The sequence below is a fragment of the Balearica regulorum genome, chromosome 1 (genome assembly GCF_011004875.1).
Source record: "Balearica regulorum gibbericeps isolate bBalReg1 chromosome 1, bBalReg1.pri, whole genome shotgun sequence".
Taxonomy (NCBI): domain Eukaryota; kingdom Metazoa; phylum Chordata; class Aves; order Gruiformes; family Gruidae; genus Balearica; species Balearica regulorum.
Window position 1 is genome coordinate 155955837 of NC_046184.1, and position 18235 is coordinate 155974071.

The 18235-nt window shown below is 38.5% G+C and overlaps 1 protein-coding gene and 1 long non-coding RNA gene across 3 annotated transcripts in view; one reads left to right on the top strand and one right to left on the bottom strand.

Annotated features, from left to right (window-relative positions):
- The window catches only part of LOC142599508 (uncharacterized), a 53445-nt gene extending 45231 nt beyond the window's left edge, over positions 1 to 8214 (bottom strand). Inside the window, exon 1 of the long non-coding RNA XR_012833060.1 lies at positions 8081 to 8214. This is a non-coding gene — a long non-coding RNA (uncharacterized LOC142599508). The remainder of the gene's footprint in view (positions 1 to 8080) is intronic.
- ARGLU1 (arginine and glutamate rich 1) lies at positions 8168 to 17889 on the top strand. Of its 2 annotated transcripts, none has more exons than XM_075740451.1 (4): positions 8168 to 8766; positions 13142 to 13367; positions 15705 to 15788; positions 17028 to 17889. In XM_075740451.1, exons 1-4 carry the CDS (start codon positions 8411 to 8413, stop codon positions 17190 to 17192), a joined length of 831 nt encoding a protein of 276 aa, XP_075596566.1. In that variant the 5' UTR covers positions 8168 to 8410; the 3' UTR covers positions 17193 to 17889. The 2 variants fall into 2 exon arrangements, 1 of the variants encoding a protein (XP_075596566.1); XR_012833058.1 differs by having other exon boundaries at positions 8179 to 8766; positions 15220 to 15788; positions 17028 to 17116.
- Positions 17890 to 18235: the final 346 nt, after the last annotated feature.

Sequence of the window (18235 nt, forward strand, 5' to 3'; positions counted from 1 at the left end):
GCCTGTGCTTTCTGCAATATCTATGTGCTCCCGAGCAAAGAAGCCAACACAAAGGACTTGCTAACTCAGCTCTATGTGACATTAGTGGCTACGTCCACATTAGCAAGTAGCACTTTACAATAGAAAGTCTGTGAACCTAAGAGAGTGGCTGCTGAGAACCAGATGCCCACGCTACATGCTTTTGGGAAGTGCTTCGCTTTCCATTAGCTCTAGCCTGGTCCTGCAGACTGAAACCTCAATAGCAGATGGAGCCCTAGAACACATCATTCAATGTCACAGAAACATGGAACAGTTCAGGCTGGAAGGGACCTCTGGAGGTCATCTTGTCCAACCTGCCCTGCTCAAGTAGGAACAGCTAGAGCTGGTTGCCCAGGAGTGTCCCCAGAATATCTCCAAGCATGGAGACTTCACAACATGTCTAGACAACCTGTACCAGTGCTGGGTCACCCTCACAGTAAAAAAAAGTGTTTCTTTATGTTCAAACAGAACCTATCATATTTCAGGTTTTATTTCAGACTTAGTCTTATCCAAAAAGAATCCAGTTTACCTGGACAGAGAACACTGCAAGGCAATCAAATTGATGTTCAAGAGATTTGCTTCAACAGCAAAAACACAAGCCTTCATTCTAGCTGAAATGCTACTGTAGATTCATTCACTGGTTCTTCTACCACAACCATGTTCTGCCACCCTTATTCACAGCCAGCAGTGCCTGACTTTAAAAAGTGGTGTTTAATATAGTATTTCTTTAAATGTTTTATAATACGCTATGGGTAGGTTTTTATTTCTCCCTTAGCTACCTCCCTATCTCCAAAAACAGGACACAAAATACAGAGAACTGTCTATATACAAATATACCACCATACAATGCATTACAATGGTTTAAGCTATAGAATGATATGCTTCATCTATTCAAAACTTGGTAATAATGCAAATAAGAGATAAAGTAGAAAGATCGGTGCATTCGCTTCCACATTTACTTTGTTTCCCACATTACCGAGATTATATCCCAAGAATTCACGAAGCTGCAATTAGCATCTGTGATAGAAACCTGAAAACAACTTTATCAAACTTGTATGCCAGCACAAAACACTATCAATGACCAGTAACCACAACTACATTGATGTCAGCTATATCTAGAAAAGTACATAGGGGCATTAGATACTCCACGCATTTGGAAGCCTATCCTGCTCTAACACATTGCCATCTTAGACGCAGACCCAAACGAACCAGGTCCCAAGCCCATTTTGAAATCAATGCACAGCAGGGCTGATGATAGAGCTGTGTACAGCATGACACTACACTATGTAAGCAGTGGGTTAGATGCTATGCACGCTGAGGGTGTCCAGTGTTCAGAGCTTTGTGATCAATTAAGATAGCCCTGTTCTAGTATTGCTGAAGTCATGGTTACAGTTACAGCTCTGTGGCAGATCAGCTGGGACAACAAAGTCAGCCAGATCACTCATGAAAATGCAACTCAGTTTGACCTGCACAATTGCTATCATTGCAGTTTGAAAATTATCAAACCATCTGCAGACAAGTACTACTGATATAATTTAGGAATAAAGGATATGAGGAACAATAACAGAGTCAAATGACACATGCCACAACACTTTTGACGTCTTCCAAAAAGACTGGAGAGAAGAGACATTCTAATGAAAACTCCCAGAAGGATTGACTTCAAAAATGTCTATTTTCTCTCTAGGATTTTGTCTCTTCAGATATTAGGACAGATCTCTACAAGTATAGCCTCTCAGCTTTTGCCATTTTAATGCTATTTTCACAAAAAATTAAAAAAAAAGTTTCAAAGCTTCTGTTAAAATTAAACTGTATAATAAAATTGCATCATGCTCAAATGCTTTATTCCTTCAACCTTTAACCTAGCTAGTCAGGGAAATGAAATAATGAATCAACTTGCAAAATGAAGTGCTACTGTGAATACAGGAGGCAGAATCTGGCACTCAGAACACTTCCTGCTAAACTGGCTTGCCCATATAGACAGCATATTTGTCTTATGCTTTTTAACAAAACATTTTAGAAAAGTAATAATTGTTATTTTCTGCCCATTAATGTGTGCAAATTTTAATTTTCAAGTTCATCAATTTGCATGGTGATAAGAAAAAAAGAAAAAGGTTTAATCTGACCTTTTTTTGATAAAATTTTAACAGAATAGCTGTTAATATTCAAAAATGCTTCAGGGTCAATTCCCATTATTTGTTGTAGCATTGATTTAATTTTTAAGTGTAGGTAGGATGCTTTTCCCATACCTGCAATCCTATTTTTATCATAAACAAGTTGCTTCTTGACTACTTTAAAAAAAAAAAAAAGTAATCACTCCCAGTCATTTTCATATTCATACAGAGAAAGTGGTACTGCTAGACATATTAGTGTGTTTAAAGAAATCGGGGGAAAAAAAAAACAAACCAGGAAACATTCTGGTTACAAATAAAATATGGAAAATATTCTGGATATAAAATTTCCATGGGCAGTATTTAATCCAAATAGTTTTTCAAAATTAAACAAGAATTAGGAACTCATAAAATACACATGCTAACTAGGAGTCACCATGCCAAGGGGAAACACCATACAGGTAGGCATGGCTGTCACCCCATTAAAGGTGTTCGAGTCAGCACCACAAGGGTGGCATCTTCATTTATTTAGGAGCCAAAAACTGGAGTTCTCTCCTGAGAGCAGTGCCTACAGTAGCCTTTGAAGAACTGAGCATGGCTCACCCCTTTTGAAACACAGCCACCGTGGGAGGGGGCATGTTATGCAATACCTGGGCAGTTACAGCACCTGCCAAATGTTGTGCTCTGGCTCTCAAGATTAGTCCTGTTTCTTTTTTTTCATGATTATTTCATAAAATTCAAACCCAGGCTTTTGAACAGAGACTTAAATCCAGGGCAAATGGCTCCTCCCTTTCCAAAATACCTCAGTCACTATGTTACAACCATGCTGTTTCCTGCATCTGAACGTGTCTATTTCATATTTTGTGAAATTCACCTCGTTTCAACTGAGTAAGCAGAAGGGGACTTTGCCCCTAACTCCCTTCCCACCTTCCTCCAGCCTAGACACAGGCCTGGTGATTAACATACTGCCATGGGAAGGAAGAGACATTGATATGAATGAGGACACACCTGAATCCAATTTTCTTGCTTGTCCAACTAGTCTAACCACTATGCTAACCACTGGATCATGAGTAACCTGGTTTTGAAGAACAGTGTCTGTTGCTACTCTGGTTGTTTTGTTGTTGGGTTTTTAAAGGAATTATCCAAGTATTCACATTGGATCAGTCCCTCACGAGGCTTAGATGACACCTCAACTCATTTCTGATTGGCTTAAGTCCTCAGTTACACATACCAAACACTACAATTGCAATGAAGTCTTTCAGGTAAGTCAGAATATGCCTACAGAGTTAAAGTAGCTCCATGACTATGCAGCTGCTGAAGAAGGTTGGTTGGATTTTTATTACTGTCAGTCTCCAATGAACCAAGTCTTAGGTTCAGCTATAAATACTTATACAGGGGTAATAGGACAAGGAGTAATGGCTTTAAACTGAAAGAAGGCAGATTTAGATTAGATGTAAGGAAGAAATTATTTACTGTGAGGGTGGTGAGGCACTGGCACAGGTTGCCCAGAGAAGCTGTGGATGCCCCCTTCCTGGAAGTGTTCAAGGCCACGTTGGATGGGGCTTTGGGCAACCTGGTCTAGTGGAGGGTGTCCCTGCCCATGGCAGGAGGGCTGGAACCAGATGATCTTTGAGGTCCCTTCCAACCCAAACCATTCTGTGATTCTGTATGTGATATTAAATCTGCATACTCCATATAATATCAAAGATTTTTTTTTAAATATTCACTATGAGAAAAAGGTATATCACTATAGATACACAGCTTGCAGATCAGTGTCTCAAGTTGTGATCAAAACTTATATTCACCATTTCTAATAGCATTCAAAAGCTTTTATTTAAGACCTAAATGGACTAGGCGATGTGAACAAAGCAAGCGAATAAATGTTCTTTTCCCCTTCTTCCACGTAGAAAGAAGTAGTCCAAACATTAAAAAAGTGGTAAGTGGATTTACATAAAATAAAAATTGTAAAATGTCCTCTGACATTGATAATTAATGTCATTTTAAAATTCCCACATTGATCATGATTTGGCAATTTTATTTATATTCTAAAACTAAACGCATATGGGAATGAAAATAGAAATTGTTTTAAAATCAATTTTATTATCGTATATCCACACACTAGTCCTGATTACTCAAGCTGTGCCCTTTTCCATATCCAAATTACAAAACACTTTCAACAGCATTCTGTACAGTATTGTTCATTTTCCAAGGATATGATTATCATCTGAACATATGGAAAAGAGGATTATTTTAGCTAATAACTATACTTATGTATACAATCTACCCAGCCTTTCTGTACAGGTACAATATGAAAATCCTTTCCATTTATTTACTTTCTCACTGTACAGGGTTTCCTCTCCATTCTTTCAATTAAACATGGGGTTTGGGTTTTTTTTCCCTTTTCAAAGGAGTCCTTTGCAGCAGGTGTTTTAACGACTTATTCTCTCAAGTTTTAGAAAAGATACTTCCCTTTCTGCCAACTGTTCCATGCCTCTGCTATGCCTTTCTCACAGCTGTTCTGCCGGTCTCCCAGATGCTTCATCTGCCTCCCTACCTCTGCAGCTTAGCAGCTCAGAACTCCACAGCGCTGCTGAAAGAGAAACAAAGGAGCTGACAGAAAATGCATAAAGAAAACAAGCAACTTTGGCATTAGGTGTAAAACAAAAAAAAAAAAGTGATTAAGTAATACAACTACTACACCTGCATAGCTTCTGTGATCTATGTGACATGAATTACAGGACTGACTCATACTTTAAAAAAAACCCAAACCAACAAACAATACATAGTTTCTGACCTTGTAATAAACTCAGGCTGAAATAGATACTTTGAAAGAACCAACACACATTTAAACCACTTTTTTTTCCTTCCAAGAACTTAGCTCTTCTGTGCTACTGCTCTCCTACTACTGTGAGCCAGACTATGCCAGATGACAGTAAATTATATACCAAATACCTTATGCTATTATGCTCTTGCTTTCTTTCTCTGCTTACCTTCCAAAGTTCTTCCATTTTAGACATATTACAAAGATCTTACATCCAGCTGTGCCATACCAACACAAACCAAAGTAACCCACCTTTAATCCCCCAAGATTCCTCTTGACCTAGCTAATGACAAAAGTGATGGTGTAAGTGAGAGCAGGTACGATCTGGAGATTATCAGAACACGGTATCTCCACAGGGCTACCCCCACATGCCTAGGGGTTGAGAGATTTCATGTGATGATAGTAGCCAAGGTAAAGAAGGGTGAGGTGCTTTAATTAGGCCACCATTTGGCTGTCAAATAAGGTGTTTTCCAACTCTAAGGTAACCATTTTAAGCAGTAAATTATGCATTTTAATATACTGAGATTTATTAAAATGGAGAACAAGAATGCAAAAATACAAGAGTGTATAGAAATGAAGTATGGCTACCAAACCGTGAATAATACAAGGATTTACATGTGATTAAAACCTCAAAAATTCTAATATTATTTAATCCAGAAAAAATTACATTAGTTTAATCAAATATTAAAAATTTTGAAAGGGAACTGACATGGGAAATGATCATAAACTTTTTAATTATGTGAAAACAAGAAATTAAATTAATGAAAAAAGGTTCTTAAATTTAGAATTTATTAAAACTTCCTTTTGGTACTGTAATTCCATATCAATTGTAATTACACCTGTGGGGAAAAAAACCTCTAAATATTAATATTTTATTACTATTAAGGTGGGAAAAATAAGGTGATAGGATAAAAAAAACCAAAAAACCCTACCAAACTTCAAAGTAAAAAAGAAATTACAGACAAGAATGTTCTTCTACCCATTTGTCAGCTCTCAGGAATGTATTTTTTAAGAGGAAAAGGAGCTTTTTCCAGAAGTACCAGAATTTAGTCCTCATAAATAACAAAGTAAATTGACTAATGACCTTAACTTAGTATAGGTATTAAAAATCTCATCCTCTTATTAATTCAGGAGGGTGTTGTTTTTTTTTTTTTTTTTTAAAAAAAGAGAGATGGAACAATACAATAACAGATTGGGGAAAATTATTTCATTATACCATATTATATAATTTCTTAATTCCACACAATCTATCATCATGAATTGTTCTCATACTGTATACTGCATTTTATAGCTCAGATGAATCAATATTACTAAATAGGAATAGAATTCTGCAATTCAAATTGATATTTTTTCAGACAAGCTAGGTGCTAAATACACGTTCTGTTAACAGTGATTTACCAAGGAGAAAACTCAGCTTATGGTGAATATTTTAAAAATTCGTTGATGTTTATAACTGACTGTAAGACAGTTAGTGATGTGTGTCCCCCCCTTTTTTCCCCCCTACATTCCAGGTCAGGTTTGGTACGTCCAATACGGAATGTAGTACTAAAAAAATTATGGTAGACCTTTTAACCAGAACCTGTTGCATCATATGAATTTTAAAGCTCCAGTACTCAGTTGCAGCCAAGCTGCTGTAGAAATTATGCCAGCTGGAAAACTCAACTACCCAGATCGGAGCTAAAAGGTTTGATTGTCAACTTCCTTAGTTACCTGTTGCATGAACTTCCTCAGGGCTGGAGACAAACAAGTGCACCCAGGGTCTATGACTCTGGAATTCCTGCCATGCAGGTTTCACAATGTCCATTACTCTGCTGTTACTTGCAAAGTGGCCTGTCAGAAAGATGCTTCAATTTTATTTATTTTTGGTACTAATTAGAGCAAGTCTGAATTTCAAAATAAGTCCTCCTTCAAGTCAGTCAGACAAAAGAATTACATGAAAAGACCTTTAGGTGAGATTTGTCCAGTGAATAAAGGAGTGTTTTGCAAAATGTACTTAAACTTACTATAAATGTAGACCTATTTTTTTAAAAAAGCACAAATTTTGAAAGATATGAAGTCACTAATTTCCACAGAAAGTGGAGGTTTAACGATCTATAGCTTGCACCAGTTCACCTGCAATCAAGAATAACATCAGTTGCAGATTTTGTTACAGCAGAAAAGACTAATGATTACATGGCAGAAGTGGAATAAAAACCCTCACAGAGAGATACCTACTGAACTACTAGTTCATACTCTCCGCCTGACCTGAAGCTGCTTCCTTTGCCTATGTACTTCTTAACAAAGGACAATAAAGCATACACATAAACTCACCCTACACTCAAAACAGCCATTTGCTGTGCCACATTAGAGATTACCTACAATGAAATAGAGCCCTTGACTATGTGTTTCAACAGAGGACTCAAAAACTAATTTTCGCCATTTATTGGGGGTTTTAATTGTTTTTCTTAACTTCCTTAATCTGTAGTAATTGTTTTTTCTTTGACAGAGAAAATCTAACAACAACAAAAAACACTTGAAAAAAACTTCAATTAAAGAAAAATACGGTAATTCCTCCTCTGTGGAGCACCGCGGCACTGGACGCAGGGTTGCTCACGCAGACTGCGGCTCCCCGGACAGCACACCGCAGGGAAACCGGCCGAGAGGCAGCCCACGGACAGAGCGATCCCCCGGGCAGCTGCAAGGCGGGACACCGAGCAAACACGGACAGGCAGCACTGCACCCACTGCCCTAGCCCTTACACGCTTCCCGAGGCGGCCTCCCGGGCTGGATGGATCTCCAAATGCCTACAGCCCGCCTAACTTCCTCTCCTGAGCCCCCCACCTCCGCCACCCCGGGGCTCTTTAAGAAGAGGCCCTCACCGCGACAGGCCCCACTACATTAACGGCAAGTGGGACTGCGGCGTGGCGCGGCACGTACAGGGGCACTGCTGGGGTCATCGAGTGGCAGGGCAGCTCCCAGGCCACCGGCTGGCCCCCGAAAGCCTGACCCCGGCCCCAAATGAGCTCCCCGAAACTCCTCCACAGGCAGCTACCGCTGCGCGCCAGCGATGCACTGCGCACACGCGTGGAGTAGAAGCGCTGCCTGACGGAGCTTCCTCCTCGAGCGACGCTTGCCATTGGTTGTCGAACATTACCGAGTGCTTTCGTGCTCCTCCGGCGCGACTCCGAAGGCGGGGGTGGGGGAAGCAAACGGCTCGAGCGCGGCGCAGTGCATTGTGGGGCGGAAGAGGAGAGTCACCGCTCTGCTGAGGCCGCCATCTTGCCTGCGTCCGGACTTGCTCCCGCTTTCTGGGCCTGCTCCTTCTCCTCGCAGCGCAAAGCGGTGAAAAGGGAGAGGACGAGGGGCCCGCCCGGGCGGTGCTGATGCGCGCAGAGCTTCCTCGCACCTCTCTCAGCCGCCACTAGCGAAGGGGGCGGGGGTGGTCGGGCGGTCGCCTGCGCGGCCTCTCCTCTCCTCTGCCGGGATGGGTCGGTCCCGCAGCCGGAGCTCGTCCCGCTCCAAGCACACCAAGAGCTCCAAGCACAACAAGAAGAACCGGAGCCGGTCGCGGTCCCGTTCCCGGGAGAAGGAGCGGGCGCGGAAGCGCTCCAAGTCTCGGGAGAGCAAGCGGAACCGGCGCCGCGAGTCCCGGTCCCGGTCCCGCTCTAACACGGCCCCCTCCTCCCGCCGCGACCGGGAGCGGGAGCGCGATCGCGCCTCCTCCCCGCCCGACCGCATCGACATCTTCGGGCGCACGGTGAGCAAGCGCAGCAGCCTGGACGAGAAGCAGAAGCGGGAGGAGGAGGAGAAAAAAGCGGAGTTCGAGCGGCAGCGCAAAATGTGAGCCCCGGGCCTGGGGTGGGGGCTTCGGGGGGCGGCGGTGGGGAGGGTGAGGAGAAGGGGGAGGGAAGGAGGTGCTCTGTGCCCCGGCGCCTTTCCGCGCCTTGCTCCCGCGGACTAGGGCCGCCTGCGACTGGGGTAAAGGCGTTTAGGCCCTCGCTGAGGCCTAACTTCTGCCTGTTTTCCCGCCATCCTTCCCTTCCCTTCCCTAGAGCCTGGCTCCCTCGGGTGCGTTAGAAGCCGCCCGCTGGGGGTGCGAGCCTCCCGCACGCTGCCTCCCCGCCAGCCGGCTCTGCGCGCTTCCGACCTGCCGCCGCTCTCCCGCGCTGCTCGTAAACTTCCCTCTGCGGCGGCGGCCTCCGCGCCCCGCAGGCTTTGTGCTGCACTGCCACACTGCCTGCCCCTCCCCTTTGTGGCGTGGAGCGGAGGCATCTGGAGTTGCTGGGCTTAGGGTTTCAGAAATACTGTGCAACGATTATATTAACACTATTTTGGCTTGGGTTTTTTATTAGTTATTTTCTTGCTAAATGGGACAGTGACATCCGGTGACTTGTTTCATTTGAAACCTTTTACAATTTTAGTTGTGGGGAATGTGGTTATATATAAAGACTACAGAAATAGATACATTCCATTTTAATAAACATTGGATGTGTGTTAGGATGTCTAGCAATATTGTTAAGTTATGAAAGAGACCTTTATGCGGCAGAGATAACAGTTTCCACAGTTCTCATAAACTGATTCTTCTTCTTTGAATGGTAGCCTTGCTTATTGGAGCACTGAGTCCAGAAATAGCACTTGTTTGTATGTGTGAAGCCAACTAGTTCTGTTGATTCTCAGGTGGACCTTTAAATTTTATTTCAGCGATATTGTTATAATGAGATATTGTAGTTCAGAAGGTTTGGTCACCCTGAGTTGTTACTTTCATTTTTGGTTTTTTGGTAATCTCGTTTGCTAAGTTCAGAATTTGACAGCAGTGTCATCAAAAACTTTGATAGTAACACAAACACAGCTGAAAACGTTGAAGGCTTTTTCAGTTATTTACCCTAATTTTGTGGTGTATTGTTTTATTCAGTACCTAAATTAATAAAAATATTCTGTGCATATATAGGAAGAAGGATTGGAGTTTGCTTAACAAATAGAGAATACAGTGAATAGTTTATCTTAGTATTCTGGAGCTATTTTAGTTCATGTGTATTCTTTTAACTATTATGTAAAGGGATTTAAAGATTGAAGAGAGAGCACGTTTCACAAATAACAAAGTATTATCTAACTTAAAATATTAAACGGTGTTAAGTCTTAGCAGAGAATTTTATGGTTAGTGTGTGTCTAGGCTTTAAAAATCAAAAGAATCTGTTCAAGTGCCTGTGGAAAATGAAGTGTTTATAATCTTTAAATGATAAAACTAAAATATTTGATCACTTTTTGCTGTGGAGTGCTCAAATTGAAACTTAATGAACTGTAGTTCGTTCAATAATATTAGATGTAGCAACATATATTTCAACTCTATTTTCTGCAGTAAGTTTTCTGTATGTTAGCTTTGAAATTTTAACACACATGAAGTCTGTATACAAGGAATATGACACTTGAGTGATATTGGCAACAATAGTAAACATCTGAGAGAGAAACAATACTGGAAAAGATTGGGTATAGAATTTTGATGCTTCTGCAATACACTTTACATTTCAGAAAGAAAAAGCAATAACACAACTATGGTATTTGAGTAAATAATCTGTTCATTGTGTTATATGTGTTACTATATACTCATGTTAGTGAAGGAAAGAAACTCTTGCTGGCTGAATTAACTAGTGGACAGTTCATATACTGAAAGTGACTTTCTTCTCATGTCTGTTGAGATCTTAATACATAGACTAACTTCTGCTTTTTCCTGTAATGCTAGGGTTTTTTTTAATAAAGGCCTTGCAAATATCACTTATTTTTTCCTCAAAAATCTGCTGAAATGTAAGCAGTTTCTTTTCTGCAGAATTTCTAAAATTAGTCTTTAAGAAGTAAATGGAACATACTAAAAATATTTTTACATTAATGACTTACATGTTTCACTGGAGTCATGGCTCAGTAGGTCAGGGTGATAAGCTTACACTTGTATATAAAATGCAGTAAGTTCATGAGATTTTAAAAAATCAAGGAATAGTTGGTATAAACTACAGAATAAATCATTGAGATGTATACCTCTGTAATTTGATTTTCTTTATAAACTCAAAGTCATTGTTTGGAAGTATATTATTTTTATCCATAGGCACAAGGTGGTCTTATGAATTAGAATAGATTTTTACTTTATTCTTTTTCACTTCTATTTCTAGTGTTTCAAGAAATGTGCTTGCTGACACTGAACAGTTGTTATATATTTGTAATGTTGTCATTGCCTATAAACATGAATATATATATTTGCTTGGTTTAAATAAATTTACATGGAGTTTGGGTTATGAAGAATGAAAGGTGTGCAGGCACAGTGCTTAATTTGAGTACATCATCAGTTGCTGAGGATATTTGAAAACTTACTTCAGACGTGTGTCAGTGGGTTTTTTTGTAACTATGTACTATCTTTATTCAATTAGCTAACTTCAGTTCTCGATTTCTCCAATGTTAAATGTAAAGCTAAAATAGTTGAATAAAACATGTGAATATGAGATTTCTGAAAAACGGTTTCTGTAGAACAGCCTCTTATGTATGCTAAGCCGTATCAGTACAGGACAGTGAGAGTACCTGCTGCTAAATAAAGACCTGTAAGAGGAAAGAAAAACCTTTAAAAGTAAAAGGGTATTTAGTACATAAAGGGTGTTTAAAAAACTAGTCTTTTAAACTTTTGACGATTCCTCTACCTTTCATCCAAAAAGGTTCGTAGGTAGTAGTGACTTGGCAGAGACATGCTAACAGGATGAGGTTGATGCATTTTTCTGGATGGTGATGGTCTTGGCTTTTATTTTTTTCTGAAAAAAATTACCTGAAGATATTTCGAGTCATTTTAGGAAAAGTGAATGCTGGCCTAATATGCCACTGGATAACTTTTCTATCTCTTCAGGAATGTAAGAATATTTGTCTTCTGATCTAGATCAGTAATCGATACTTTATTACTCTCCTATTGCATGTTTTCAAATTATACACTGAGAAAACTAAAAGTTAGTAAATCTTGTAACATTTTTTAAAAGTTGTTTTTATGGCTGTACATATAAATAAGATTTATCTCTCAAGATAAATAAGAAAATGCAAACACTATGAAAATGATGGGATATTAGGATATTACAACAGTGGTTGTTATTCTAAATCATGGATTTCTGGTGCTGACGGGCCAGAAGATAAGTTTATAAGATTGTTCCGTACCTCATAGAATGCTTAAAATGAAAGTTCAATTTCAAGATTAAAAAGAATGACCTTCTCCACAAAGCCCATAAAATTTGTAAATAAATAGTACTTTATGAAACATAGCTATGCAGCATTCACTTTTGTTGGTCTTTGGATATCTAATTGCCATTTTGTACTAGTGTTTACTACCCAGAAGATTTTTTTTTTTCCTTCATTTGGTAATAAACCTGCAAATTGAGATAATCTTTTTGTATCCTTTTTAATGAAAACTTAAAACAGTGATCAGGCTCAGTGATAATGCTGCTGCTAAACAAAAATAAAGACAAGACGACATTTGAAAATCCTTCAGAAATTCAGAACATGGAAGACTGTAAAGGTTGCAAGGATTTATTTAACACTTGGCATCGGTATATTTTATTTTGGATCATTACAGTAGAAACAGTGCTGCAATAAAAAAGTTACAGAGAGCCAAGGTATTTGAAATTTGATAAGGTAAATGATTGGATAACTAGATTACAGGTACAGCACCTGGAATTGTTGTTAAAATATTCAAATTACAAATTTTACTGCTTCTGTCATCTATTTTAGTTATTAGAGATTAGTTTGATGCTTCTGAGTCTTTAAGACAAGGTTTTACAAGATATTATTGTTACATGTGGCTTAAAATTGAGACCATTTAAATTCCTGAAGGGTGAAGGATTGCCAAAGTTGGGTGGGGTCTCTTTTTTTTTCCTTTTCTTTTTTTTCCCCCCCCTAAAAATGATCGAGAAGTTGTATGATAAGATGTCATCTTAAGCTTAGTGTCTTGAGATATGGAGAGATGCTAAAGATGGTATGGTCCGAATAAGTTCCCTGTGGTAGGAACACTGATTGCCTGAATATTCCTACATTTATCCTTAAATGTAGGCCAAAGCGTTCATTAAATATATGATCTGTGTGCGTGTAATGTTTGAAAGTGATTCAGTAGTGTGGCTGATGCTGTGTGTTTGAAATAGTTTGTTTCAGTGCAACTATTCTTTATTGATTAAAAAGGTAACCTTCGGTTTGTATTTTGTAGTCGTCAACAAGAAATTGAAGAGAAACTCATAGAGGAAGAAACTGCTCGAAGAGTGGAAGAGCTTGTGGCTAAACGTGTAGAAGAAGAGTTGGAGAAAAGGAAGGATGAGATTGAGCGAGAGGTTCTCCGCAGGGTGGAGGAGGCTAAGCGCATCATGGAAAAACAGTTGCTCGAAGAACTCGAGCGACAGCGACAAGCTGAACTTGCAGCACAAAAAGCCAGAGAGGTAACGCTCGGTCGTTTGGAAAGTAGAGACAGTCCATGGCAAAACTTTCAGTGTCGGTTTGTGCCTCCTGTTCGGTTCAGAAAGAGATGGAATACAGCAAATCTAATTCCCTTCTCGTATAAACTTGCATTGCTGCGAAACTTAATTTCTAGCCTATTTCAGAGGAGCTCACTGATACTTAAACAGTTACTCTCCTAAAACCTGAACAAGGATACTTGATTTTTAATGGAACTGACCTACATATTTCAGAATTGTTTGAAACTTTTGCCATGGCTGCAGGATTTATCAGCGGTCCTTTCATTTTTGGGGAAGGGTATTGAAATCTGTAATTATGTATCCTTCATTTGTTTCATTTTGTTTACTTAGACTGTAAGAGGCTTTTGCCTTCAGTCAGGCAAAAAGCAGGGTCCAGCAGTGAGCTGCAGTACCTGTCTTTAACAAATAGGTTTCTTACTTTTCATTTAAAATGAACATTTTCCTTGAGCATACATTGGACTAATTCTGGGACTTCGAGCATAAGCCCATCCACGTCTTCACGAAGGATCTATGTCCAAATCATTATATCCATTTTTAATAACTACTAACAACTCCTTTTTTTTTCCCTAGAAGTTATAAAAGAGCAGGTTGCCCTTGTCTGAAGTCAAGCTGAACATGTGACTTGGGTTTTTTTTTTTTTAATCAGCAGCTGGAGCAGAAGCTGAAAATGTCTTTCTGTGAGACAGTAATTTGCTACTAAAGGCTTTGATGCCTGCCTGCACCAATCATTCCAGGATCCAGAAATTTCAAGACAAACTTCAAACTGTAAAGGAAATTTGTGCTAAATAGTCTTAAGTCTCAAATGCCTTTTTCACTCTGTACCTCCTACGCAGCTTATTTTAAATTAATATTTTGATTGGCTTACAAAAGGAAAGATGGTAGCAATGAAACTTCCCCCTTCATACTAAATGTGACTTGTCTGTCACATAATATCTTTAAATTAATAACAAAATAAAACAACAGAATACTGAGTTACAATAAATATTAAGAATATTAAATTACACTTGTTTTGCAAATTCAGACCTTACTATGGAAGAATTTAAGTTGAACTTAGATGTCTTTAGTCAGTGAATGCTTTGTGTATAGAGGTTTTCATTTGATCAGATGGATGATTTTTTTTATTTTTTTTTAAGTATTTTTGCTATTGTCAATGTGATGTGGAGAAGTCCCATCAGTTCTTCATAACGCAGAATAAACTTCCATGCCTGGAGTGAAGTGTGCTAGCTAGTAGCTGGTTACTAGTCATAGTAAGAAGTTTTCTCTTCCTATGCTTGCTTTGTTCGTATTAACTTTTTTTTCTTACACAGACACAAACCTCTGGCTAACTTTAAATCTTCCAAATATTAAAATAATTCGGATATATATTATGTGAACTGAAACACCTCAAAAACTTTCACGCAGTCTTCATATTTATGAGTTGCATAACAGAGTTCCATAAAATTCACCAAGAAAACAACAATTACAAGGCTTTATTTCCTGATCTTGCCTTCCCTGGACTCCTGAATTCCAAGTTCAGACTGCAAATGACAGTTTCAGCTGTCTTAAAATTGTCAAAATATTGAATGTTAAGTCCATTCTCCCCATGAAAGAAGCCCATAGCTCCATGAAGTATGGATTACCATTTGTATTTTTCACTAACAGTAAATGTATTTTTCTTATTAATTGTTTGCCTTAGGAATGATTTACATATTTTTGTTCCTTCTTATCATAAACATCTGCATTCCTCAGCTCAGCCTTCCTTGTATGTTGTTTCTTTATAAATGGTTGAGCTGCTGATGCAGGTATTGCCAAGCTAACAGTACAAATCATTTTAAAGAGGAAGCTGGCGCGTATGGCAGCCGAGGAGCACACTCTGCAGGACACTGGACAAGACAGTAAATATTCAACTTTTAATGCTGATTAAAGGAGTATAGGTAAAGAATACGTAGGTATACTTAATTGGTGAGACAAACTATTCACTTTATTTATATTTTCTATATTACTTTTTAATTTGGTAAATACTATCCAGTTTTTGTAGTTGTCCTTGTTGATTTGTGTGATATTAAAATTCTAGTAATAAATTGTCAGGATTCTATGATTAGGGAGGGTTTAGTTGGTTGCTGTTTGGACTGGGCGGGATGATTTAAATTGAGTACTAGAAACCAGTTTTAGTGGCTGCACAGTTTACCGTTGTGAGACAAAATAGGTGGCTGTAAAGCTGCCACTTTAAGTCAGTTCACAAAAGAATTCTGAGAAAGATTAGTGAACATGCAGAAATTAATATTTTACTTTACTAACATCTTGCCCTGTCCTCCCCTTTAGGAAGAAGAGCGTGCAAAGCGTGAGGAACTAGAGCGAATACTAGAAGAGAATAATCGAAAAATTGCAGAAGCACAAGCTAAACTGGTACGTGAAGGTGTAGCTAACCATTCCGTAGGGGAATACAGGTCCCTCTGCCTGATTTTCAACACAATTAAAATACGCAAATCAACACTTTCTAGAGTTTAGCTTGTCTTTTGCCGGTTGTGTCAGTAGTGTTGCTCTCCTCCCCTTAAGCATAAGAGACCAGATTCTTAGCAGTAACACTAGTCTGAAAAAAATAGTTCAGGTGCAGTTAATTTAGAAGACGGCTACCTTCAGAATTTAAAAAGTACTTATTTAACTGTATCTCACAGGGAAGGTTGAAATAAGTTTGCAAACATGTTCAGCTTCTGGAACAGAAGTGACTAATTCTGTTTTGTTGAGTAGGACAAGTACAAACTGGAATTGAGACGGGCATAATGGTGATGTGCAAGTGTTGAGAGGGACTTTCAGCATAAGCTTTAAGATGTCTAATTTATAAAAGTCTAGCTTATGTTGGTCTCCACACCTATTTAAGCAGGTGCCTGCCTCATGAGAACATTCAGTATGATTTAGCTGATTCTAATCAATTAATGATAAGCCAAACTAAGCTGCTTCTAAATCCTGATTGAACTGTATCAGTTTCAATTACCCAAGTAATTACACCTTTTTCAGGTAAAGATGATGCTTTTTAAAACTGTTTGTTTGAACTACATCTGCTTTAGATCTCTTTCTGTTTTCCGCTTTTCTCAACCTCATATGGTGGAAATGGGACAAATAGCAAATGTAAAATAATAACTGACATAATGGACAAAAAAACACCTTTAGAAGATCACTGGAAGAGCTGTAAGAACCATAAGCTGCTGTAAGGATTGACTTGTTACAAATCCAGTAAAGATAGCTTTGAATTTGAATGGGTTTTGGAGCGGGGAGACCTCTGTTTGAAGGTCTGTACCTTCCTTATATTGTGCCTTCATCTGACACGTGACAGGTATCAGGAATTTCTGTATACACTGACTTCCTTAATTGTGTCGTTTGCAAAGCAGTGCTGAAAAACATTGCGTGTAAGCACTCAAGATTTCAATACATTAGCTGTAGAAAGTTTTCAGTGTTTCTTCTAAACTCAATTGAAATAACCATTTTATAAATAGTTTCACTGAAACCAACTCATATGGCATCTAGCTCAGGTAGAACTGCTTGCATACCTATGCAGGATTGGACCTGTTTGGCAGTTAATATGGACTTGTAAATTGCTTTTATGACTACAAAATATGCTGGCCTAAATTCTACCATTTTCATATATAGGCTGAAGAACAATTGAAAATTGTTGAAGAACAAAGAAAGATTCATGAGGAGAGGATGAAACTAGAACAAGAGAGACAACGTCAGCAAAAGGAAGAGCAAAAAATTATCCTGGGCAAAGGAAAGTCTAGGCCAAAACTGTCCTTCTCACTAAAAAGCCAGGATTAAATTGCAACTCTGAACTCTTAAAAGAAAAAAAGAAACAAAAAACCAACAAAAAAGGAAAACAAACAAAAAAAAAACTTTGTATGGTAGCTTCATGTTGAAGTGGTTTTTTTTTTCCTCTCAATTTTTTTTTTGTCTTTTTTGAAAGTCTGGAAAGTTAGCTTGTTCTAATAGGGGCTGTGCTCTGCAATTCTTAATTTTTTTTTTTAAACTTCCATTAAGTTAAACCCTTATCAGATCATTATTGCCTTTTAGAGGGTAATCTGTTCTCATCAATTTTGTTTCTGTATTAGTGGTCTGAAGGAGATCAGGTCACTTTATGAATTGTGGATGATCTGATAAGGTTTTACTGACCTACTCATCAGAGTTTGACTCTGATAATTGACAGAACTTTTTACTGGGTATTACTGACTTCTAATTTTTTTTTTTTAAGTCAGTAAATACATGAGTAAATTGCCATAGTATTACTGGACCTCTGTGGTTTATTGTTAAATCAGTGTCCTATGATACTGTCCCATTGTTGCGCTTGATGTTCCTGATACAGGTAAGGAAATAGTTTGTCATTTCTGCTATGAATACCTATAGAGAGTTCAGTATTGTCTCTGTTAGATTTGTTTTTATTACATTGACAGCATTCAACCAGCGTTCCCCATTGTGTAAATAAACCAATTTGCTGAATAAAGTGAAAGTCTTAAATTCATATGTTTAAGTAAATTTTTTTAGTACACTTCTATAAACAGCTGTAAGAGTGACAATTCACATTATTAAATCCAAGACTATAGTCGTATTTTTTTTTTAAATTTTGCTTTAAACTATTGTGGCTTCTCCTACTTATAATGCAAAATTACACACAGTAAAAAAATCCCTGCAGTTGTGAATGTTTTTGATGGCTGCTGCTGTTGTCATGAATGTTGGTTTTTATTCTGACAGAGACTTATTTCAGCTGTAGTATCATGTTTAAACAGCTGTTTGGCTTACTGCACCCAGGCCAATACTTCGATATCTAATCCCCTTCAGTTCACCTCATAATATAGTATATTGTATAA